The 26,496-nt window shown below is 45.9% G+C and overlaps 1 protein-coding gene across 3 annotated transcripts in view; it reads left to right on the top strand.

The window, feature by feature from the left end:
* TMEM132C (transmembrane protein 132C) overlaps window positions 1-25,803 on the top strand; it is a 193,023-nt gene extending 167,220 nt beyond the window's left edge. For all 3 annotated transcript variants that reach the window (XM_042034988.1, XM_042034986.1, XM_042034987.1), the window contains 4 exons: window positions 13,189-13,394; window positions 13,821-14,094; window positions 14,763-14,954; window positions 22,746-25,803. In XM_042034988.1, the coding sequence (XP_041890922.1) occupies window positions 13,189-13,394; window positions 13,821-14,094; window positions 14,763-14,954; window positions 22,746-23,945 (1,872 nt within the window). In that variant the 3' untranslated portion in view covers window positions 23,946-25,803. The remainder of the gene's footprint in view (window positions 1-13,188; window positions 13,395-13,820; window positions 14,095-14,762; window positions 14,955-22,745) is intronic.
* Window positions 25,804-26,496: the final 693 nt, after the last annotated feature.

Genomic DNA, 26,496 nt, shown 5'->3' on the forward strand with positions numbered 1-26,496 from the left:
AGTTAACACACAGCTCAGGAGGTTAACACACAGCACAGGAAGTTAACACACAGCTCGGGAAGTTAACACACAGCACGGGAAGTTAACGCACAGCTCGGGAAGTTAACACACAGCTCGGGAAGTTAGCGCACAGCTCGGGAAGTTAACACACAGCTCGGGAAGTTAACACACAGCACAGGAAGTTAACACACAGCACGGGAAGTTAACACACAGCTCGGGAGGTTAACACACAGCACAGGAAGTTAACGCACAGCTCGGGAAGTTAACACACAGCACGGGAAGTTAACGCACAGCTCGGGAGGTTAACACACAGCACAGGAAGTTAACAAACAGCTCGGGAAGTTAACACACAGCTCGGGAAGTTAACACACAGCTCGGGAAGTTAACACACAGCTCAGGAAGTTAACACACAGCTCAGGAAGTTAACACACAGCACGGGAAGTTAACACACAGCACGGGAAGTTAACACACAGCTCGGGAAGTTAACACACAGCTCGGGAAGTTAACACACAGCTCGGGAAGTTAACACACAGCACGGGAGGTTAACACACAGCTCGGGAAGTTAACACACAGCTCGGGAAGTTAACACACAGCACAGGAAGTTAACACACAGCACAGGAAGTTAACGCACAGCACAGGAAGTTAACACACAGCTCGGGAAGTTAACACACAGCACGGGAAGTTAACACACAGCTCGGGAGGTTAACACACAGCACAGGAAGTTAACACACAGCTCGGGAAGTTAACACACAGCACGGGAAGTTAACACACAGCACTTGTTGGAATCTGCTAGGGACGTTCCTCAGGTGCCATTTCTTTCTCCTCAGAACTGGTTTGGAGTTGCTCAGATGGCGAGGGGAGCTGTCTCCTGTGCATTTGGAAATACATGCAGGGCCTCTGGAGGGATGTGGCTGTGACATGAGTGCTAACTGCTGTAAAACATGCAGCTGGCTGAAAAACACTGCTCAGTTAAATGCTTGGAACAAAAAGGTTTTCTCATCTCATCATAAAGGAAAAAAAGGCTTTTTAAGGTTTCTTTTTTCCATCCAGAATGTTCTTGTTTCCAGGAAATTTCTTTCTTTACATGGGGAAGTGGTTTGGGGTTCAAGGCAAATTGACATCTTCAATTGGTTCAGATGTTAAAAAGCACTCAGAAAGCTTCAAATGAGCACAGAGGCCTTTCATCCTTAATTCATTTTGAAATTCCCCATCAAGCTTTTATGTTCAGTTCTTTAGAAATAGCATCTTCCTCTGTGAAATCCTGGTGTAGAGACCTTGGTGGGAGTAACCTTTCTGCTTAAAAATAAAATCCCATCATCATAAATTATGTCTTTTGGGCAAAGCCCATGGTACGAGGGCTGTGTGCATGAGTTTATAGTTCTTTTAAAGCCATGTAGATTACTTTAAACCACAAATTTAGGAGCAAAAAAGGAGTTATTGATGAGAGCTATTGAGAGCTATTTAATACTTATTTGTATTGTTATCTAGAGGTTCAGGCAGATACTTTTGTTTGCTTTTAATTGTGTGGAATTTCTGGTAACTTTGGATTCAGGCAAACCTGACAGAGTGAGGCCAGAAGCTGAAGATGCTCAGTGCCTGTCAGCACTTGGCCTGTAATATTTAGTTACTGAATGAACGTCCCTTTGTACGGTTCATGTAAAGAGCTTAGAGGTGATGCTTCTGCCCAGCAATTGGCCATCAGCTCAAAGCTTATTTGTATTCATTTTTACTTCAGTTGGGCTGCAGTTACACTGCTCTCAGTAACAGAACCCCGTGGAAATCTGAAATAAGGATCTGTCTGGATCTATCAAATAGCAGGTAACAGTTTCCCAGTGATAATCATGGTCCCAAAGCAGCTCAGTGCACAGTTTGTGTCCTGTCTGAATGTGCTGACTGCCACTTTTTTTACTGTCTCATAGTTCCCAGTCTTTACTTCCGAATTTACAGCTGATTTCATGAACTTTAAATGCCTTTGAGTGCTCCAGACTTTCACACAGTGGTCCAACCTTTTAAAAGTGGACACAAAATTTATTACGGCACTAAAAAGGAAGCAAAAGCCAAATTTTATTTCGCTAAGCTGGAATTTACCAATAGAATCCATATATCTGGATCCATTAATGGTAATTGCAGTTGCATGCATAGGCTCCTTTCCATCTGCTGGGAATTCAAGTGGAAATTCAGTGGGTTCAGGAGCTTTGCAGTGCCTTGAAGTGACATTTCCAGTCTGAGCACTTTCAATAGTGTTTATGAACTTAAGTTTGGGGTTTTCCATGAAAACAACCTGGACTGAAGCATTTTCAGTGCTCTGTGTATTTCAGCAGCTGCTGTAAACATTTCAGATTTGTATTTCATCATTCCTGAACCAACTTTTACCCTGATGCTATATGAGGGGATGTTGTACACCTTACTGTGTTCTTACTGTAGTGCTGGTGTTTATAGTTGGTAAATTAAAAGTTGGAGGCTAATCTCAGTGTGGTAGCCTTGAACTGTACTCTGCAGACCTCCTTTATTGGTTCTGCTCATTTTAAGGGGCATTAATAGCTTTGAGGTGTATTCAGATCACAGCATGGGTTCAGATTACACTGGGCCACACGTGCAGCTGCTGGGGGTGTCAGTGGGAGCAGAAACACAGATCTGGCCTTCAGGATGTCCCTCAGTGGCTGCTGATGAGCACTGGGCTCTGCTGCCCTTGGGAATCAGGACTAGAGGATGACATTAACAGCAGGTAGGGCCACTGCAGGAGTGTCAGGAATTTCTGCTGGGAGCTGAAGTCCAGGACAGTGTCACAGCTGTCCCTGTCTTGGTGCAGCAGCTTCAAACAAAATCCCAAATCAAAGCAACAGAGGAGTTGGGGGCTGAAAATCTGGCTAGAGGGTTTCATGGTTGGGCTCTGCCTTAATGGTTGGAAAAGTCTGGAACTGCTGCTGGTATCAACACTCTGAGAGCAATAGTGGGGGCAGTCAGGGACACCTGCCAAGGTTACTGATCTTGTTTAGAGCCCCAATCTGGCCATAATTTACACACAAGAATAACTTTACTGTGGGTACTGCTGCCATCAGGGACAGGCTGGTACGAAACAGTCATGGAGGATTCATAAATACTTCGGATATTTTGGCATTTGTAGTGGAAGCAGTTTATGAAATGCAGTTAATGATCACTGAGGAGACTCGAGCTCCTGTTGAGGTGTCTGCTGTTCATTTGTGTGTCTGCTCAGATTAAAGGTCAGCCTGGATGCTGGGTAAGGCACGATGCAGGAGCACCTCAATTTGCCAAGGAGGAAGCTGGCAGATGGCCGTCTTTGCAAGAGATAAATAAATAGTTGTGTACTAATTGTAGTCATTTATTTTCTAAGTTTTCTATCTGGAACCATATCACAATACCCAATTTGCTGAGAAGTTGTCAGCACTTCATTATTTGGATGATGCTTTGCTATTGTCTTAATATACCCAGTCTTACACAAATAACTATGCTTGAACCTCTTCAGCTGTTTATTTTGCTACAAACAAATTTCACTGCTCTTCCTTGCTTTCCAGTATTTGCAAAACTTGCAGTGTGTTTTACAGCTAAAAACAGAAGAACTGTTTGCACTCAGATAGGCAAAGGAACCACTAGGCAGTGGCATCCATGGGTATCTTTATTAAAAGATGAGTTCTGCATTTTTCTGCCAGTGGATTGAGTTGCTGAGCTACAGGCAGCATTTAAAGAGTCAAACTCTTGAGCCTCAATCCTGCACTCATTATAGCTGACCCTGAAATTTTAATGGTATGGGGACAGTGCCTCAGGCTCGTTAATATTTCATCATAGTGCCATGGCTATTCCAGGAAAAGAAAAGTCGAAACAAAAAGAAGATCTATGGATTTCCTTTCATCATACTGTGTAGGGACCAAGTAGAAAGATGCTCTGACTGGAACCAGTGGTTCTGTGCTGGGGGAAGGGGATCCCTTGTCCTCTGAGGGCAGGGGCAGTCCTGGAGCAGTGCAGTGCTGATGAGTGTGGGGATTCTCAAGATCATTAAGGAAGGGTCTAAATAAATATCTGCTGTGTTGCTCTCCATGGGGCTAGTTCAGGATTTGGTCCTGTATTATTGAAATTAAAGTGTTCCATCACGAGCATTACAGAGCTGATCTCCCAGAGAATCAGTGCTTCGTGTCCCCAGCATGGCTTGGAGATAATTGGGTTTGGTTCAGTGAAACTTTAGAACAGATATTGCCAAAGTATAAAAATGAGGGTTCTCATGAGTGGCTGTCAGAGGAAAGCTAAATCTGCTCAGAACAGAGCTTCCCATGGGATCCAAGGGTTTGTTCCCTGAGCTGCCCTACCAGCAGCACCTGGAGGCAGTGGTGTGGGATGCAGGTGGGGCTTCCAAGGGGAAGTTCCAGGAGATTTTGTTCTATTAGAAACTCTGGCATGTCATGGACACGTTGTGCATACCCTCATCCCTCTGAGCCCCTGCTGCCCACGGAGTGCCCAGCCTGGCACTGCAGTTCTGCACCTCAGCAGACACTCATATTCTTCACATGGGACTTTATTGCAAAGACTTCAAGCCTCAGAGGATTTAGGGCTTCCCATTATGTTTTTAGTGCAGGTTATAGGGGAAAATAAAAACGAGGGGCTGGCTGGAAAGAACTGGTGGTTCCTGTCAGCTGCTGGGATCGAGGAAGAACACTGGCTTCCATTGAAAAGCTCCTACAGTGCATATAATGCAATTAATTTATTGCTTATTTTTTACTTAGGTCAAATAAAACTCTGTCTGGAGTTTGTTAGGTGGGTGCAAGTGCTGTAGAGCTGAGCCTGCTGAATATCGAGTAGGTGGATAAACTTCTCATGAAAACAGGTCTCGTTGCTAACTCAACCCTGCAAAACAAAGGGAGAAATGGAAAGTCACACCAGGTGGGTTCCCAGGAGTCCAGTGTGGTCTAATGACAGACAGGCCATATTCTGTGCAGTCACTTCAACTCAGTGCTCTCCTCTGTGGTTTTCTGTCAGTCCTGCAGGGCTCAGGGTCCATCCAAACCAGCAGCTCCTGCTCAGGGAGGGGCGATGCCTCTTGCAGGTACTTCACCCCACACAGCCACACCTGGAGCAGTGCTCTCATTTAGGAAATGAAGCACTTGGGTGACTTTCTGGAAGGAATGTAAAAGTGGGGCCATTCCTCATAAAGTACCTGTGTGCTCATGGTCAGGCTTGGTTGGCTCCAGGTGAGGATGTGCAAGCTCAGCCCGTGTGCCACAGCCCAGCCACGCTGCTGGGGCCCTGAGCAAGGGCTCTGCCCGGGGCTGCAGGGACACAGAGCAGCTGTGGGGTCTCTGTCACATCCCTGCGTGGTGCCCGTACCCCAAGGGCCACCACCAGCCTCCTGCCCATGAGGGTTTGTGGTTTATGTTCGGCAGCTGCAAATGCAGTTCCTGCTGACCACACCCCAAAATAGCCTGAAAGCCCTCAAAAGCAGCAGCTGCGTCTCTCTGTGAGCCCAAAGCCAGCAGCCTGTTTCTCTGGTGGCTCCTCTTTCCCCTTCTGATGCTGTGTGAACAGAGTCCTTGGTGTGAAACGGAACAGCTTTAAAAACAGGGAAGAAAGTCACAGCGTGGAAATGCCATTGTTTTGCTGCTCTGAAGCCCCTGTGACTTTGAAGGATTTTCTTCTGGCAAATCTGTTCTGTTATATTCTGAACAGAATAGCAAATAGAAAGTCCACCTCCTTGCCCTCCTCCATACTTTCAATAGTCCTGTGATTTACTGGGATCAATACACATCAGCAGAGCAGCAAAACTTCAGAGGAGCTTTATAAAAATGAGGCTTTACTGCACGCTTCTGCCAGATGCCAACAGAGCAAGTAGGACAGCAATAGGTGGAGCTTTCACAGGAGATGCTCTGTCACTAATGGTCACCACCACTCCCCCAGCAGCCAGCCCCTGTGGAAATTGAGGCTCAAAATTGGCATGGACTGAGATACATTCAGCAATAAAAGCTGTAAATACCTTGCCATCACATAGTAGGCAAAAATTCCAAGGGCAGCTGAAGAAACCTTTAAACCATATCCTCTCAGGCTTGCCTCCCTGTTCTCTCGTGCCTTCACCCAGCTCCCTGCCTGCACTGGGGGTGTTGGTCTGGAGAACCAGTACAGCCAGTGAAAAGTCAGAGTAGCAGTAACAGTACCTCAGGTTCCACAGAAAGTGCTTCAAAATCACCTCCAAAGCTGCAAGATCAAGACTGGGAAAGTAAATGGGAGAGACACCACCAGTCTTGTTCCAGCTGCAGATGTGATGGGAAGAGGAGCAGTTTCCTCCAGGCATGTCTGAGTAATGCAGTCAGAGGGGAGGATGGTTTGCTTCTACTTTGCTTCTCTGCCCCTGGTTGTAATTTACACATTGTGAATCTGTGTATTGTGTGATACACACTGAGTTAGGAAAAGACGAGCCCTGTGATGTTCTCAAATGCACAACTACTGCCCAGATTGTGTAGATGGAATTAAAAGTCATTTCACCCTGGGATCTTGCTTTGCCAGGCAAAATATGTGGGGCCATGCTGCATATATAGGCTGGCATATCCCCAGTGACAGGAGCCAAGCTTTCTGTTCGTCCCCATTTCCAGAAATTGCTTGACTGGAGAGTGCACAAAACAAGACAGATTTTGGGTTCTGTGATAATGTGAGCTGCAGAGAGCTCCCGTGGTTCAGCACAGCTACAGTTCAGCTTCAAAAGCTGGTCGTTTGGGAGCAAATAGATGCCCTCCAGTCTCAGCTGGCATTTTGTGCCCCTTGTACTCTCTCAGTTCCGTCCTAGTGAATGATATTCAGTGAGTTAAATGTACTGCTGCTGCTCTGCAAAGCTGCTGCTGAAATCTTTGTAATGAGATTAGGTAATGTACAGCCTTTGCCTAAGAAAAGCTCTCTAGCTTTGGGGGGTTTCCGCTTAGTTTTGCTAATCTGGCTGCTGATACTGAAAATGCAGACCCTGCTCAGCAGAGAGAGCCCAAATTGCGTCCAAACCATGTCCCTGATTTTACAGAGTTCTGCTCTTCAGTGCTCGGGGCTCCATCCCTGTGTTGTTCATGTGGATTGCTGGGAACCTTGCCTGAGGACTGGCCACGGGGACGGAACCCACGTGTGTGATGTGGCAGCTGTTTGCCAGCATGAAGCACCACTGGCACACACGCCCTGTTACCCACTGAGAGCTGCAGGTATTCATTCTGAGGGAGGCAGCACGAGGCTTGAGTCAGTTAATAAAGTTAATTCTGCCCTGCTCCCTGGGCCCAGAATGGGAATCGTTTTTCCTCAACTATTTCAAGAAACAGATTCATTCCTTTGGTGGGTCATAGGCAAAAAGAACTCTCGGGGTTATTCTTGGACGAAATGGGATGAAATCAAGCCTTTCCTGTAGGAAGATGACAGTTTTGCCATTTTTCCCAGTCTGCAGAGCTGTGTTTACCTTTGTGCTGGGAGGCAGCTCCTGGCTGCACTTGCTGGGCCACTGAGTTTCAGCAGCATCAGGGGAGCTGGGGTGGCTCTGGCAAGTCAGGTCACTGCAGCAATTAGCAGCTCCTGGAATGGAGGTTTCCATTCTAAAGGCTGCCCTAGCAGTGTCACAGAGCTGTAAATAGCATTGAAGAGCTCAGGTCTGAAGCTTTAACTTCTATCAGACTTAAACAGTTTAATTTGAAAAAATGAGTACTATGGGCCTTGAGACAGCTTCCATTTTCCACTAGGTTACTGATTATTCGGGATTATGCAGCCAGGCATTGAAATCCTTCTTATGAAGCCTAATGTTCATGTAGCAGAGGATTTGCTTTGTGTATAAGACCACAGTGTTTAATTGGAATCAAAGCTAGAGAGATACATGGAGTTTCTCTTTCAAAACCTGTAGAATTTAATAGAGGATAATTCCCTTTCTACAGAGGATGTTGTTAAAAAGAAATCTTAGGAGAGATTCTATAGCAAGGACATGAATATTACAGAATTCTAAAGAATTATCCAAAAAGCTTGTGGAATGATTATCGCAGTCTAATATTTCCTATAAATTACATGTTAGTCTGTGGTGAGTAGGTCATCCTGGTGCTCTGTGTTCCGTAATGGAATGAATGGCTGCTCCCAAAGCTTGACCTCCATGAGCTCCAAGTGCCTTCCTGGCGTGTCAGAGTGATGACACTGAGCTAAACACGAAGAGTCTCATGTATGAAAAGTGCTGAACACCACTATTCTTTACTGATTATCCTGTAATTTTTTTTTCCACTGAAATTGAGATTCCTTTAAGAGACACTGGAAAAAGCTCTCTGCTCACAGAAGTGCTGTCATAAATATTTAAACATTTATATAACCTTTGAATATTTTAGCAACATTTACATGAGTACAGCAGAACTGGGTAAATGGGTTTACACACAAAAACACAAGGTTCTGAACCTGATGAATGCAAGCAGGACACCCACTGTTACCATGTCTCCTCACTCCTAAGGCCACACAGACTGCTACCTACAAAACAGACTGATGCCTCACGGTTTTTCAGTCTCCATAAACCTGACAGGATTGCTGCATTAAAACCTTCTCTCTTTGTCCTTCTGAACTGCCCTTCAGAGACTGGGCTGGTATCTCCAGAGGTGCAAACCACGGGAGTATAAACAAGCTCAGACTACAGTAGACTCACAGAGGCAACCATTCATTTATTTTTAGGCCTTACAGTTGTCATTCTTTCCACCCCTGTGTACAACAGACACGAACCAGAACAGACAGTGCTCTGAGTTCACCATCTTTTGAAAGGCAGCCTTAGCTTGTATTTGACATGAAATTTGTCTTTTTAAAACTACCTGCCTCCCCCAGTAATTGAAGGAAGATTTCTCAGGAACCTGTAGTGGAATTGAACCCAGCAAACCCAATATTCTGCAGAGGTGCCAACAGCCCCTTTCTGGCTGTGGTGTCCGAGGTGTCCTTGGCTCATCCTTTCTGGTGACCCCGAGCAGCTCGTGCTCCCTTCTTGCAGTTCTGCAGTACAGGGGTCATGGTGGGATCAAAACCTTAATCTGAAAGGAGGAAGTGAAGGAAGACCCAGAGATTCTGCATTTGAGTGGCATCAGTACCAGGAATATCCTTAAAATCCACTGCAGCCCATCTGTTGAGGGCCAGGTGGAGAGGGAGGTTCAGTCCCCAGAGTGCCACAGGTAGCGGCTCAGGAGTGACTCTCTCTTGATTTCCAGGCTGCAGTTTTCTCTGTCAGCTCAATAAAATGTGATTTGTTGCAGAGAGAATCTGTCCAAGTCATCTGGAAAGGCAGTGGCCTTTGTTACAAGGGGGCACAAAAATGTAATGCCAGGAAAAAGACAGAGAGGAAGCCTCTGGGGAACTGTGCTTAGCCCTGTCTTTTGCTGTCTGCTTCTTTATTTTAGTTTTAATCTGGAGAAAGAAGTTAGGAAAATAGAAAAAAGGGAGAAGTAGCTGAATGCAGCTTAATAATGAAAGAAACTGCTGAAATAGCATCAGAGAGCTCTTTAAAATGCAAAACTTCTTGCTGATCTGCTAAGCAGAAAAGAAAAAACCCAATCACTTAAAGGTGGTGGCTAAGCAGGCTTTCCCTTCATCATTGCTCACTTCTTCTGATGCCAGAGATGAAAAGCACTTTCAGAGGGAAGATGTTTTCATAGTAAAAGCATAAATACTACAGGAGATGAGAGACACATCACTGCTCACAGAGTCTCCAGCTTCTGTTAGAAACTCCTTGACCTGGAGTGGGCAGGACCCACAGCTGAGAGATTGTCCATGCACTGTTCCCTGACCTGGCAGAAGCCTGGAGGAAAACAGAAAAGCACTTTTATCTATCAAAAACCCTTAAACAAATACATCTTTTTAATTAAAAAAAAGAAGAGATTTTGAGTTCTAATGTGACCCATTTTCTTTAATCTGCCTTCTATCCTTCCTCCATGATTCCATGTGACATTGCCTTTGGTCATCCCTACCAGCCCTGTGTTTCCAGCTTGTTTTACCCCACAGGAGAACAGATCAAAGCAGTTTTGCCAAGCCTGCACTGAGTAACTCCTGTACCAAGTTGTCTGGGGTGTTACTTCCACCTGGGTTAGTCTGGGCTGGGGCTCTCTTGTGGCACCACACAACCTGTACCCTTTTTTTGGTGAGAGGTGTCTGCTCAGAAAATCAGACCTTGCCTGGAGCTTGCTGGTGTTGTAAACTGTAGCAGATCTGGATTTGTTCTCTAAGGCTGAGAAACCCTGTATATTTATTTTTTAAGTGACGCTGTGTGAGGGATGGGCAAGGAAAGCAAACCCACTTGCTCTCATTTTCTCCTGCTGTGGCTGAGCTTAGCTGAGGTGTGTTGCTTACAGAAGCTGTAGATAGGGAATGGCTTTACCTGAACATTTCATGAGAGGTGAATCATCATTAACCCACAGAGAGCACACCCACCTGGTGATTAGATGCAGAGCTGCTTTCTCCTGTGTAGCACTAGTTGGGAAGTGTTGCCCTTCTCTGTCAGAAGTAATGGATGATGCTTCCAGAAGGGGTACCTGAAAAGAGTTAAAATGCATACAGAATTACAGGAACACAATAGAGCATGAGCTGTGCTCCTTTCCTCTGTGTGTGCTGCCTCCTTATCAGAAGTACAGGAGCAGAGGAAAAGCATGTGTAGGGACATTAGCAGTGCTTGTTCTTGGGGAAGAGAATAATGTTTTTCGCAATGCCGCTCCTAAAGACCTGCCACTGTTGCTGATGCATGTCCAGCAATAAATATCAACCAAGAGCAGTTTGAAAGGCTTTGTGGTGGCTGCTCAGCCACCTCCTTAGGATGCTGGATGGACTTGTTTAGCCATTTGTTTGTGGCATACCCACAAAGGCTTATAGCAGCTTTCCAGATACAGATGGAGATTGGATCTCAGCCCAGAACCATTTTGGAATTGCAGTTTTGCTACTATTGTTATTCTTCTTCTTTCCCCAACAGTTAGATTTGTTCAGTTACTGACAACACAGAGCTTTAGGCAGTATAAAATCATACATCTAGAGCAGACCTGACCAGTCTGAAGCTGAGTGTGTTGTCAGAAATCTTTTATCAGCACGTGCAAGTGGTTTGCATGGTGCATAAATAAGCAACTTGCACAACTAAACCAGAACATTTACTTTGTCTTTGGGTTGAACTCCATAGAAATGGGTGGGATGGAGCCAGCTTCAGGACAGCAATGGCTGCTGCTCCAAGCAGAGTTCAATTAGATTTTGCTGACAAGCCTCCCAAACACTTCTGCTCAAAGGAAGATAAGGCTGAAGAGCCAAGAGCTTTATCTGAAGCTGCTTTGTCACATATTCCAGACATAGGGTGGACATCAGCAGCTCAGATACAGGGGCTGAGTGTCCCTGGGACATCCCAGGGGCTGCTCACTGCTCTGGGCAGAAACACCTCCCTGGTCAGGAGCTCAGGGCTGGGCCTCCTGACATGCAGCCCTTGCTTGCCTGCACTTGGAGTTGTTTAATGAGAAACATTTTCAGGATGATTCCTCTCCCAGGGTGAAGCTGATGCAGAGACACCATAGAAAGAAAAAGCAACCCATCTAGGGGTGTGTTCTGAATAACTGCCTGCTATTTTATAGGATATTATACATATTATTGGGTTCCTCGTGACCTCTGCTGCACGGTACTTTCAGATTTAATCAAACAGTCATTCTGAAACAGCCTGGTGTGAGCTAAACCTGTTCCTGTATTGCCATTCAAGTTAATAGATAGAAAATTAGGCCATGCCGTTCATAGTGCTAAAATGAAGACATTTCTGCCCCCTTCAGGCTTTTAAACCGGCCTCAGATGGTCTGAGGGAGAAGCCTGAAGAGAGGGATGGGTCAGGTATTGCTGCACGTGGTAGTGCTTCAGTGACCAGAGCTGTCAGAGCATAACCCTCTGAGGGAATGAGGCAGAGACATGTTTGTATTACATTCTCTGAAGTTTCTTTTTGCAATTTCATCATCAAATATTTTACCAGAATATGAGCAGTGCCTGAACCCGAGAGAGGATCCAAACGGGATGTGTGTGTCCAACTGGGAGCAGTTCAGCTCCTGCATCTGTGGTCACAGAGGACATCCATCTGTTGGATTAGTCTGGGGACATCAGCACTGCCAGTTGATAATCTTCATTTGAATAAAATGGTGTTGGGAATGGATAAAAGGGAGCAGATGATAATACAAATCTATGTTCAGGTGGGGAGATGCATTTCCACCATTACCCGTGCTCGTTAGGGGTGATGAAATAGAATTCTGACAGGATGGGAGCAAGAGCAGGAGTTGGGATCTTCTGGGTTTGCTGTTAATTTCTGCAGACATACCAGCTCATTTAGTAATGTAACAGCTCCCATTGCTCACCACTTAATGTATGATTAATGTGCCACAGGATTTCCCCAGACATTTATGACACCTTTAGGAATAGAAATGACAATGACTTTATCACATGGAGTCACTTCATACTATCTGCATCTCTCTTAATGATTTATATATCCAGGAGTGATTTTATCACTAGTACTCAGTAACATAATAAATGAGAAAACTCAATGGTCTGTAAATTACAACACTGATTAAAGAAGTGATTACTGATATAACTCTTACACGACTATGATAATGCTTGCTTATATTTCAGGACAGCATTTACATATTAATGATAAATCTACTGTAGCGTTTAGAAATACTTTACAGCTTTAATCAAAATGTAAACATTTATAAACAGATAATGTTTATTGCAGGGGAAATGAGTAGACTTCTGCTACTCTTCAGTGGGTGAAATCTACTGCAGGGCCAGTGTTGAAAGCAGCATCGCCCCCTGATGAAGGTCATCCTCAGGGTAGAGCTTTGACTGGCTGCTTGCCCCTGTGGAGACCAGTTTGGGTTTGCTGGGTTCCTCTTGACCAAGCTGGGAAGGAGCTTTGCTCATTACGAATTCCCCAGCACTGCCATTGGTTTGTAGCTTGCTGCATCGCAGACGGAAAATCAACCGCAGGCTTCATAAATAGTATCCAATCTTTAGGCATCTCCAGCATAATTGTGCCTCCTGAGCCAGGGAAGGATTTTGTGTTCATCTGCTCCCGTTGTACAAGGCCATCATTAACATGCAGAAAGAGAAGGGAGCCTTTTCTGTTTGTTTTGGGGTTGAGCCGCCAGGATTACACTTGGAGCTTGTTTTGTCACAGTGATCACCTTTTCTCCTTCCCCTGTCTCTTGCCCCTCTCAGGTTTCTGACAGGTGTGACTATGTTTTTGTCAACGGCAAGGAGATGAAAGGCAAGGTGAATGCTCTTGTGAACTTCACGTACCAGTACCTGAGTGCTCCCCTGCAGATCACGGTGTGGGTGCCTCGCCTGCCCCTTCAGATCGACATTTCCGACACTGAACTGAGCCAGATCAAAGGCTGGCGAGTCCCTGTTGTTTCCAACAAAAGGTGGGTTTGAGTTGCTACATTTCTTGGGTGATTTGTAAAATGAGTGCTCCCAAAATGCAGCGTCTTCCCCTGAGGAGCAGCAGTACTGGAATCTCCAGATTTGCACTGGGCATCTGCAGATAAAATAAAGCTTTTAGAAGTTGTGGGATTTTTGCTCCTGTGCACGTGTCTGTCTTGGGCAACAGAGTACAGTGTGGAACTGTGGTAAGGTCCAGTGGCAGAGTTGCTGTCTGGAGATGGCAGCACAGATGGAAAAGAGGCACAGTCCAGTTGTGTGCTCCTCCAGCCATGGGTCATCCATGGTCCAAAAAACCAGAAGGGAGGGCTCTCTCCATTAAGGGGGCACTCTCCATTAGCACTCCAACGTTAATTTTCACTGATGTTCTTGAAAACATTTCTTTATGCTTCGTTCTCTGCTGCCAAAAGGCCCACCAGGGACAGCGACGACGAGGATGAGGATGAGCGCAGGGGCAGGGGCTGCACCCTGCAGTACCAGCACGCCATGGTCAGGGTGCTCACGCAGTTCGTGGCTGAGGACTCCGGCCCCTGGGGGCAGCTGAGCTACCTGCTGGGCTCCGACTGGCAGTTCGACATCACAGACATGGTCAGGGACTTCATGAAGCTGGAGGATCCTCACGTTGCCAAGCTGCAGGAAGGGAGGATCCTGATCGGACGGGAAGTGGGAATGACCACGATGCAGGTACCTGCTCTGGGCAGGGGTTCTGGGATGGTTCTGTGACTGCCACACGCTGCCATTCCCACAGAGAACCTCGGTGTGGGGTTAGAGATGGGAATCCTTACTAAAGCCGGTGTGGAAAGGGTTAATAGAGCTAATCTAGCCTGTGGGTATGAGGAAGGTGGAGGAGACAGCATGTGCATGAACTGGCTATCCGTAGTTCCCTAAAGAGAGCAGCGTGGCCCTTAGTTTCAGTGAAGGGAAGGATATTCTGCTGTCTTGATGTTCCATCAGAAACAGAAAAAAACCAAGAGGAACAAGAATTTCCAAGCCGAGAAGTGAAGGACAAATCCTAGGCTGCTAGCCTCCCTTTGGAGTAGTTGGGAAGTTTAACGAGCTCATCCATTCGGGAACACAGAGTAACAGGAGAAGAAAATTTTAAATCCACTCTCATGGTGACACGATGCAAATAACACAGCTGGGACAGGACAGCTCCCAGTCTTGGATGGTTCTCAGCCATAACCCCTCCACTCAGGTTTTCTGACCCTGCTGACGAGATCAGACTCCCTTTTCTGTGTGCTCTGCATTTCTGTGTGCAAAGCTTTGGAGGCAAGAAGGGACGATGACCTTAAGAAAGGTTATAATAATTGATCAGCCTTTTCCTAAGTTGATTGTGTTGTGTTTCTCCAAAGGTTTTGTCTCCTCTGTCTGACTCCATCCTGGCAGAGAAGACAGTGACTGTGCTGGATGACAAAGTGACCATAACAGACCTGGGGGTGCAGCTGGTGTCTGGGCTCTCACTCTTCCTGCAGCCGAGTGCAGCCACCAGCAGGGCCATTGTGGCTACAGCTGTTGCCCAAGAGCTGCTTCACACTCCTAAGCAGGTACTGTGCACTCTGGATTTACTGGGTTTGCCTTCTGGGATGGGGCAGAATTTCACCAGTGTGAAGTACAGATGATAATTCACAACGAGTTCAGAATTTAGACTTCAGGTGTAGTCCATGTCCATGTTCATTGCTTTTCCTTGCAGGTACTCTGGAGTTGCCTTGTCATTTCTTCCCTTCAAGTATGGACTTCATCTGCAGTAAAAGTTCTCACTACGCTCAAGTTGATGCTATTTACATTTTTAATACCCTTTCTTTAGCTAATGAACCCGTGTTGTTTTCACTGCATGGGCAGTCTTTGGCCAGTGATCCTGGTTTGCTGTATGAGCACGCCCTTGTTTTTCATGCTGGAGAGCATAGAGCTCTGTGTGTCACAGCTTAATATCTTGAAGAGCTGTAAAATAGAGGCAGAAGATGGCCAGATGCATTTCTTCTCCCTCCTGGAGCCATGACACACTGCCAGGCTCGTCTCTCCTTTTATTTTTCATACGGATTTTGGGGGTTTCCTCATCCAGTTCATGTGCTGATCTTAAGCCAGCAAATTCCCATCTCTCTAAAGGGGGTCTTTCAAGCAGCTTGTCTCAGGTCACAACCTCTGTGGAAAAGAAGACTGGAGAACAGCACCAGATGAAGTCCAGCAGTCACTCTGGCCCAGAGTAAACCCAAGGGTCAGGAGCACTGGAACACGCTCGCTCAGTCGGTAGTTTGAAGATTGGGACTGGGGACCATGCAATTAAGTCTGTCCACAGCTACTCCTCCTGCAGAAACTGTTTTTCATCTCACATAGATAGGGAGAGATCTCAAGTCAAGTTTTATGGCCCATTTTCATGATTATTGCTACCTAATTTTCTGGAACATAAAAATAATTTCGTTTGTTTTATAACTTAGTGACAGGAAAATGTCTGAACTAGAAGGACGTGGTGCCCATCTGTTCCATTTGTTGCATCCTGTAAACATAAGAATCTTATGTAATTAACCCATTTATACCCTTCTTCAGGGCTTAGAAACCACATCTGGCATGCTGTCTTCAAAGACTGTGAAAACAAAAACTGAAGCATTTCTAACCCAATCCTGTTCTGCAGCAGCACTGGAAAAATCATGGCTTTGATTGCAGATAAAAGAGCTTGTGGCTCTGGAAAGGCTGCCCAGTCCCACTGTCAGCTTCTCAGATCTATAGATGGCCTGTTCTGAGTATGCAGAGAGATTTATCAGCATTGGGTTGTGGCCTATTCTGCCAGGGCATTCCAGTAGTGCCCATCGTGACACCTCCTGTTGTTTATGGCGTGGCAATATGATGTGACATGTCACTATATGTCACTGCAGCTGGCAAGTTAGGAAGGAATACAAAAGAGTAAAAATGTGTAAACGTGGTTTGGGTTGAAATGATTTTTCCCAGCCTCCATGTTCTGAAATGATTTCAGTGAAATATTTGGTTTAAGCTGCTGTTCCTCTGCAGGACAATTTCAGGTGCCTGGGAGTGGCACTTTTCTGAAGCAGAGGTGAGTGGGGATGTCAGGCCCTGGTTCTGAGCAGTGTTTTCTGCCCTGGGGCTGCTGGGCAGTGTGAAGGGCTGCTGGCCTGCTGGCCTTGTCCTGGGCCTGCGGGTCACACCGTGCCATCTGTGCTCACTGAAGATACCCACTGTAAAACAGGAGGCAAGAGACAATCAAGCACCTTTTTCTTAGTTATAGAAGTTGAAAATCTTCCTTATTTCTTCTCCAGACTCCATCTGGGAAAAAAGCCCCAGGACCCAGACTCCCATTAGAAGGCAGTGGAAATCCTTCTCCAGCAGGCTCTGCAATGCCCAAGGTTGTCAGGAGTAGTCCCAGATCTGTGGGTTTTTCTCACTGCTCCTGTGCTTGGTGCCTCCTGTCCCAATTCCCTACAAGCAGAGAGCAGCTCGTTCTGGTGGGTTCCCCCTCCAGGCTCTGCCTCTCCTCCCAGCTCCCCTCTGGAGCCTGCCCATTGCCTCTGCCTGTCTTCCAACACCTCCTCTTCTCCCCGAAAAAGAGGAATGCCCAGCCTGCTTCCCTATGGAAGGCTTTGCTGGGAGCATCACTCCTCCCTCGGGACATCTGTGAGGGCCAGTTCCTGCTGAAGCCTGTGAGTGTCTGGCTCCAGACCGTGCCTGCTCACTCTGAGCACAGCCCCTGCTTTCTGGGACGCTTTCCCTGTCCAGAGGCTGAGCTCATTTCACTTTCTACCCTGTTGTAAGACACTTGTTTTTCCTCCAGCCTAAGTCTCCCTCAGCCTGTAGACTGTTGAGAAGACTTCAGGGACTTTGCATCTCCATCACCAAAAACAAGACAGGAATAGATTTCACACTGGGAAATAAATGGAAGGAAACAGCGTAGGAGTGACCTATAGAGTCACAGACATCTCTTCCTTTCATTTGCAGTTTGAATGAAGGATATAACATTTAAGTCACTTTCCCTTAGAAAAATTAATGCAAATGTGGGAATGTTTGTGGCTAAATTTTGCAAGAAGTGACTCATGATTTGGAGTGCATCAGCTGAGATCCTGACTGAGCTGGAATTTTGAAGGCAAGTGCTGAGTGTTTTCTGAAAATCAAGCCCTTTTGAAAGAGGGTTTTTTCCAAGGAGACAGGCCAGGAGTAAGCATATACTTGAACATTGTGAGAACTTCATTATTTAAGTGTCTTTTCCTCTCAAGCAAGTTTATAAAAAGGCCCAAATAACTCATGCAAACCTTACTGATGCAACTGAAAAACAAAATTAAGACAGCTGAAGGTTTTGTTTCCCTCAGGAACAATTGGGTATGTGTCAGCATGGTCACACAGAAAAAAAAGAGTCGTGTTCTTGGTCAGCTATTTTCCCTGGCTCCCCTTTAGCACCTCCAGCAGCCAAGCTGCAGCCCAGATGAACAAATGTGCTTGGGGAACTGGGGCTGTGCAGGCCCAGCACTGTCCCCAGCACAGCCAGCAGTGCCTCTGTGGGTGCAGTGCAAGGCACAAAGCACTGCACAGGTTGTGCTGGTGCAGATCTTTCAGTAGCACAGGAACGAATTCGGAGTTTGTGCTGTGGCTTTCTTTCAGTGGCCATAATGACTGGCTGATAATGAGCACATCTTGTCTGCATACGCAGCACAAAGCAGCCAAAACACCTGAAAAGTTGGCAGTTTCTCCATAAATACAAAGCACTCGAAAGAAGATAAGCCTTTTTTTGGATGCCTTAAGTTAGATACCTCTGTCTATAGCTGGGCAACTAATTACCTGCTGTGGCAGGGTGACCTTGAGGGATGCTGAGCCCATCTTATTTTTTAATCAATAGGGAGCTCATTGGCGCTGAAAAGTGGATCAGTGATTTAGGTGCCTAAAAATAGATGCAGGTTGACCAACTTCTAAATACCAAAGATGAAGTAACTTCTCAAAATTTGGAAACTGTAGCTGTGAGTAATCTATTTTTAGTGGCCATCTGCTCAGGTAGGAAAGCTGTTCCATTTGGCTTGCTGACGGTTGTTAAATCAACACTGTCATCTTAAAGGCTTCTCCAAAATGTAAACAAAAGAAAACCTACAGTGTTTAAGTGTCTTCTGATCTAAGTGAGCTTCAAAGACTCTCAAAGCTCAGCTGGCTCTGCAGGGAAGCTCAGAGTCATACCCAGGTTTTTTGTCACTGTAGGGTCTAAAGGGGTCTGATGAACTGGAATGGGTCAGTGAAGAAAGAAGAAAAAAGGCCTTTAATAAACAGCTCTGTGCATTAATGTATAAACTGCAGACGTTTTCTCAGGGAAAAAGAGCAGTGTTGGTGCTTTCTAAAAGCCAAGTTCTTGTGTTTCCAGGTGTAGGGCCTGTTGACATCAGTGACAAGATCCAGCCCTGAGGCTGGGGATGGCTGCTCTCACTCTGCTTGGGAGGGGAGGGTGCCCAGCACCCTTGGTCAGGACAACAAGCCGGGGTCATTCCCATGTCCCTGCCTTTTGGATGGTCTGGTTTAGCTTGTGGCCTTCATGCAAACCAGTTCTGAGAATTCACTGACATCTCACGGTTAAATAACAGGTACCAGGAGTATTTTTATGGTGTGGATTCGTTACCCCACCCTGGCAGTGGAAGTTACACTTAAATTGTATTTATATCTTCTTTGAACTGACAGAGCAATGTAATGGCTCACGGGAATGACAAAGGAATTAAGCAGCATGGGAAAGGAAGAAGGGATGCATTGTTAGATTAGAATCTGAATTCTTCCCTTGCAACTACAAGCAAATTCCCACTGGAAAGGAATGTCACATTAGCAGATTGGACAGAAAGGAGAGAAAGAAATACACAGTGGGGGAATGCATGGTTTGAATTAAGATCTGAGTCTTGGCTGCCTTTCATTTCCACATCATAACGATCAAGCCCAATTCTTACTACACCAGCCACAGGCTTAAAAATAAATGCACATGTAATACTTTGATATTTCATGTGATAAAATTGCTGGGGAAATCCATTCCAGCATTCAAGTCCCCAGACAGAACAATCAGTGCTGGTCTAATAGAAGCTGCTGAGAACAGTATTCCTTTGCCTTTATTTGAGGGAGGGATGTATTTGTTTTCTGCAGAGCCAACCATTTCTTTCCTCTCATGTCCTGCCTCACTCCAGGATTCTTGCAGCTGACCCCAGCAACTGAGGGCTTATCCACAAATACTTTTATTTGTGCTATAGTGAATGAAGACCATTAAAAGGCCTCTTTATTCTGAGCATGGAAGAAAATCAAATATCCTGATCTTTGTTTCTAAGCAGCAGAATTCTCTAAAATGCAACCAGTTTATCCAAGAAGATTTATCAAATGGTATCTTTGGACTGGTAAGCCACAATGTAATTGAGGGCCAGAAAAGGTGGTGGAACTGCCACAGATCAAGAGCTGAAATTACACCTGTAATGGAGGAACAGAACAGCAAAGGCACAAGGGAAAATTCAGACAAAATATGTCTTGATGAAGTTTTCTATGTGCTTAAGGAAAGCCTGATGATAATCAACAGTGGTTGTGGGAAGCAGTTTCTACATCTCTGTACTGGGTTTTGCTGTCATGAACATGATCCAGTGAACATTCTTGGACTCACTTCACATCATGATCAGCGTTGCAGATCCTCCTGCTCTGTGGGGAGCAGTGGCACCGATGTGTCCGTGCGGGTCATTCGTTCTGGGAGAGCAGCTGAGCACCTCTGTGTGTGTGTGTGTGTGAAGAGAAGAGAGAGGAAAAGTGGGGGAAAGAAAGACTGGAAAGCAAGATAATCCCTCAAAGTCTTTGTTTATGCTTGATAATTTAAGAGCACAAGCATTTGTCACCTCAGCATTGAGGGCATGAGACGAGGGGCAGCAACTTCGCAGGTGAGAAGGCTCCAATCCATCTTCATCTCCTGAGAGTAACTGGAGGACCTTGTCAGAGATGTGGAGGGGATTTATTGATGTGGTACACCAGATTTGCAGAAACAGCTCCTTGAAGGACGTGGCACTAAATCATTTCCTTTTCCTCCCTTTTTTTCTTTTTAGCTTTCCAGAATTTATAATCATTTGGGAAATTCACTTCCTTCCCCTGCCTTTGGCTTTCCTCTAACGATGTGAATGAGAGGAGATGATCTCAAATGGAATATTTGGGCTGATACAATATGTTTTGGCAGGATTTTAAATTCTCCCTGTTTCATTTGTTTTCTTTCCCTTTTAATTAATGTTGTCCACGGCAATGTTGTGCTGTGAAAAGAATTGGTTCTTCCTCTGAAAAAAGGTTCTCTTGGAAATAAAAATCGTCAGTGTGGTAGAAAATAATGGCTAAGCCAGTGCACACCTCTGTTACCTACGGTAAATCACATGTGTGCCTGCAAATTTCAGCTGACTGCCATCTCGTTTTTCTCTGTCACTGCTTCATAAAACCAGGAATGCAGAATAGTAGAGCAATGGCGTAAAGAATAAAAGTTGAAGTTGCTGGCAACTTAGTCCAAATGCACAAAGGATTTAGTGACGTGAGTCTTGTAGAGATGCGGAGCTGTGGATGTTCCCAGCTGGGAAGGAGGCACAGGTGTCATCATTTCCAGCCCTACCTGTCCAAAATTCTGCCCTTCCCTTCTCAGGCTGCTCTCCAAAAGGCAGCACCGCGGGCAGGCAGTGATGATGTGCTGGAAATGATGCTGGTGTTTTCCCCTGCGTAGGCTGATGGAAAGTCAGTGTATCTTCCCCAGTGGTACACGAGGCTGACCTCTTGTTTAGGGAGAAGGAAAGCAACAGGGTGTTGAATTGCCTGAGGAGATGAATCTTCTCCTCTCTGCACATATCCATTAAAAATTCCCCTTTGCTTTCCTGTGACCGGCGTTGCTCTACTATAGATTTCTGTGATAGAAATTCGAGCTGTGCCCTGCAGCTTTGTGTTTCTGTCTGTTCAGCCATTTCAGGGTTGTTTCTCCGATGAAAGATCAGATGTTTTAATTTCCTTATGCAGTTCACTCTTCCCAGCTTCTGAGTTACCCTGGCTCCATTTCAGCTCTTTGAAGTAAATTTGAATCACCAAGAACTTCGCCTTCTTTCCTGTTGTGCCACAACTTATTTTTCTTCTTTCAGTCCCTCAAGTACTTGCTGGTAGTGCTTTGGAAATCAAATATTCAGTATGACCCAACCTTCTGCACAGCTAAATGCCCCTTGCTGTTTTCATTGAAAAAGCTTTAAATTCAACTAGAAGGGTAGCAATTCTCTTTGTTTATGACCATAGCATAACAAATTGCAGCCAATTGAAAACCATATTAAGTTGTAAATTTGTATTATGACTGGACATTAACAGGGTGGCAGTGTTTTTCCCCAGTGCTGGTTTTTCAGCCCGGTTGTTCTGATGTACCCAAGTGTAAAGTTATTAGAGCCATTTGTGGTTGAAGTCTGGGAAGCAAAGAACTTCACTTTTGTGGGAAGTTGCACTCTGGCAATCTGCCTGGCCGTCTGCTGCCTGAACGGGCAAGGCACAGAACAAATGAAAAATTAAAGAAATGTCCCGCAAAGAAAGCTATTGAGATGTGGAGAAGTAAATATCTGTATCATCTGGAAGGGATTTCACATGGCAAAGAGCTGACCTCTGGCTTTGTGTTTGCTTCTGATGATGACTTCTAACAGTGCTACCTGCAGAGAACAAAGACAGACCAATTAAATCCAGGCCATTTGTATTTTTATTGTAGAGATCATGCCAGAATCCCCATCCTCCTCTGCTTGACACAAAAATTTGGTGGACTTTTTAGTTGTCTCAAGGATAATTTGTGTTTCACTTAGACCTTTCTCCAGCAAAACAGCAATTGTTCTGTGAGTCTTTTTCTTTCAGATGAATCTTCTGCTCCAGCCATTTCCAAGATGCTGTGGTAGCTCCTTACTCCTGCTAAGATATTCATGCCTTAATTTGACAGCGCCCCACGACACCTGTGCATGTAGAACACGAGGAAAATAAGTGTTCTGTCGAGTGCCTCTAGTAACTTTTCTGATTTGCCTCTTCCAGCTTTTGTATGACGGGAACGACTTTCCTTACAAAGCTTGTAAAATTATAGCCTGCTAATGGGTACTTTGGTGAGAAGGACATCTCGTATCAATTATTTTACATGTCCTTCTGCAAAACATTCTCAGGGAGGATAGCAGTGGACCCTTTAGTGACAAATGTGCCCAGTTGTGCGCCCCGTCAGTCGGGGCTTGGTTTGCTTTAAATGCAGTGCAGAGCCGGTGTCTCCCATTTCCTCCAGCTGCCAGTCAGAGCTGGGAGCCTGATGAGCTGCAGGGGGTTGAGCTGATTTATTTAAGGCCCTGTCTTTAACCATGTCCCTCTCCTTTCAGGAAGCTGTGGTAAGCACCTGGGTCCAGTTCAGTGACAGCTCTGTTACTCCGCTGGACATTTATGACCCCAAGGACTTCTCCCTCTCCGCCGTGTCGCTGGACGAAGCCGTTGTGTCCATCCACCAGAGCCCTGCCCTGAAATGGCCTGTTGTGGCGGCAGAAGGCGAGGGCCAGGGAGCACTGATCAAGGTGGACATGATGATCTCTGAAGCCTGCCAGAAGTCCAAGAGGAAAAGCGTGCTGGCCGTGGGGAGCGGCAACATCAAGGTCAAGTTTGGGCAGAACGACGCGGACGCGGACGTGGGCGGCGATTACGACGCGGACGAGATCGAGAACCACGCGAGCGACCGGCGCCACAAGGCCTCGGACCAGGAGCGCTACGGGCAGGACGGGCGCTACTACGGCGGCTCCTCAGCAGAGAGGGAGGAGGGGCCCCTCAGGAAGGTCAGCACCACGGCAAAATCCATCCTCAAAAATAAAGTCATCAGAAACAACCGGCTGGACGGCGGCAAACTCTCGGACGACAGCCAGCTGCAGAACATCCCCATTGACTTCACCAACTTCCCCGCCCAAGTGGACCTGCCCAAAGGCGGGGCTGGCATGGAGGACAGCGACCTGGTGCAAACACCCCGGGGCCTCAGTGACCTGGAGATCGGGATGTATGCTCTGCTGGGGGTCTTCTGCCTGGCGATCCTGGTGTTCCTCATCAACTGTGCAACGTTTGCACTCAAGTACCGCCACAAGCAGGTCCTGGTGGAAGGACAGACCACCATGACCCACTCCCACGACTGGGTGTGGCTGGGAAACGAGGCGGAACTGCTGGAGAACACAGCAGATGCGTCACCTCAGCAGGATGAGCACACGACCATCATCGACCGGGGCTCGGGGAGCGAGGAAAGCAACCAGCTGCTCAATGGCAGCGCCCAGAAGAACACTCAGAGCCAGGTGCACAGGGCCGCGGACCCGGGGGGGAGGCCGGGCAAGGAGCAGAAGGCGGAGCCTTTGCACTCGCCCACGTCCAAGCGGAAGCGGGTGAAGTTCACCACGTTCACCACCATCCCGCCCGACGACGGCTGCCCCACCGTCAACTCCATCCTCAGCAGCAATGACGATGACATTAAGTGGGTGTGCCAGGACATGGACCTGGGGGACTCCAAAGAGATACGAAACTACATGGGGAAGTTCAAAGACAAAGTGTAGCTCCTTGCTGGGTTTTTTTGGGGTTTAACCACACCTTGATGCCTTCAGTTCTACAGTATATATTGGGACGGACGAGGGGGAGGGGAAGGAATCGCCAGGAGAAATGATGAGGCAGTTTTTATAATCAGGGAAAGAAATTTGCCAAACTGTCCGTGGTTTGTTTTTGTTTTTTCACTTTGTTTCGTTGGTTTTATTGGTTTTGGGGTTTTTTCCAGTGGTTATTCTGCTACTCGTGGATTTAGGAAGTGGAATATAAATAGCAGAAAGGAACAAGGAAATGGTATGACCAATGTGATGAACTGGGCAAGATGAGGTTGTGAAAATTGATTTTATGGGTCATACAAATAATAATGATGGTAATATTTCACAGTACCAAAAATATCTGTAAAATGAAATGAGAGAATATAAGAGCATGAAAAGAATGAGCAAGAGGCAAACAATAACTTGTTCTGGTTCCAATAACACATCACAGTTATGGACATATGACCCACAAGAAGACTTTTTATATTGGTATTTAAGCCATTTCTTTTTATTCCTTCATTTGAAGATGTGTCTTTGGCATTACATGTGAAGGAGGAAGAAATTACCTGGTATTTTCATTTTTGCTTTTCCATTTGTCTTGTAAATTGAAACAGAATCATTTTCCCTCTTGTATTTTTCTTTTAAATATCTTGAAAACAGGAAAATTTAAAATTCAGTAAGTTCACAGTGGGCCAAGAACGTTCTGTTTCTCAGTTAGCTGTAAACAGTCTCCTGTCATTTAAAGAATTCAGGGGATAAGTATTGACTAATAATTTCCATGTCTCTTCCGAAAGCCTGAGCCTCCATTTCACCCTAGCTAGAAATACGTTCTGGTTGGAAGAATCTTCATTTTCCTTTCAGGTTTGGATTGTTTGTTTAGTTGCTCGTTTTAAATTTCCACAACCAAAGTTCCTGCGTTTCACCAAGGGAAGAAGGTGCTGTTTTTTGTTAGCTTTTAGAAGTACCAAGCGATGGGAGTGCCCCACTGGTGCATCTTAAATGTACCTGGAACTGACACCATCACAGGCCGAATATGTACAGCCTGGAGTTTGGTTTGTTTAGGGGTTTTTCACCAAGTTCATGAGTTCATAATTTTGTGCTGGAATTTTCTGTTTATTCTAATATTCACCAGCTCTCATCAAGCTCTGAAAGCAAGAAGAAGAATGGACAGAAAGACACTGATTGCCCCCAAACTTTTATTTCCTTGTACTAGGAGAGCTGGCCTCTGGACACACTGTTGGGAGGGAGGGAAATATTGCTGGAGCAAAATCAAGAAATACTGGAGCTATTTTATAAATTTCTTTTTTTTTTTTTCCTTTGGCCATTGGACCAGCTCAGACTGAAAATTTTAGACTAGATTGTAAAGCTGATGTTTTGAATAAACAAACACCAACCCCGTAATAAATGGGAAGCAAATACAAAATAAGAGATTTAATTCGTGGAGTGGCAGAACTGTGTTGGCTCGGTGCCAGTTCACATTTGTGGAGGACACAGATCAAGATCTGTTCTGTGAGGAAACCACTGTCCTCCCAAACCTCTGGTAACTAAAAGGAGGTGGCACATCCGGCCTTTGGAAAGCAGTGTTATGTCCTGAATGTTAGCCAGAAGCACCTGCATCGTCCTGTCCTTGCCATTATTTCGTTGTTTTGGGTTTTTTAATTACTAAACTCCGTAGTTCGGTTTTTTTTACTTGGACAGAGTCAATCCTGCCACCCAGTAACATAGATGGACGTTTTAACAAGGTATGCCTAGTATGCATTGTAGACTGAAAGAATGTAATATTTATTTATACATGTTATACGAATTGTAATTAAAATGCTTTACACAGCTTGACAAATTCCCTTTCCTCAGGGGAGGGGGCTCCTCTGTCATTCCTGTGCTCAAGTGCTGCATCCACTGCCCTGGAACATGATTTAAGCCACTTTCTGGAGAGAGAATAGAGATGTATGAAAGTTTTTCCCTGCTCTGACCCTTCCTGGGTGAAGCAGTTCCCCTTCCCAGGCACGTGGTGATGATGATGGATGGCAGGAGCAGCAGGCACAGTTCAGGGCAGGGGCACAATCCATCTTGTTCATCCCATGCCTCCACCAGCACGAGCAGCTCCAGGGCTCTGCTCTTGGTGTGGGCAGCTCCCTGCAGCCCAGGCATCATTAATTAACTGCGTGGCTCTTCCTGGGAAAACGCAGGCGTCCCTGAGGTGAAAAAGGCAGCAGCAGGGGAGCGAGAAACACAATACTGGAGCAAAAAGAATAGGCTGTGGTAGCACAGAATGTACCAGATCCAAGAGCATTTTTAAGGAGGGTGTTCCTGTGCCACACCTACAAGGGGTGGCACCTCCAGGAACCCAGTGCTGGTGGCTGGACAGGAGCAAGGTGACCAAATCACATGGTCTTGGCAGAGGAGGACGGGCTGGATTTGAAAAGGTAACAAAATAGGGAAAAAACCTGAGCCCTGCCTTCGCATTTAATTTTTCTGAAGCTACAGAACACGGGGCTTCAGAGGCAAATACTGAGGTTTTTCAATTTGTCGG

The sequence above is a fragment of the Corvus kubaryi genome, unplaced genomic scaffold, assembly GCF_017639235.1.
Source record: "Corvus kubaryi isolate FWS band 111438036 unplaced genomic scaffold, C.kubaryi_AGA036_p1.0 37382, whole genome shotgun sequence".
NCBI lineage: Eukaryota > Metazoa > Chordata > Aves > Passeriformes > Corvidae > Corvus > Corvus kubaryi.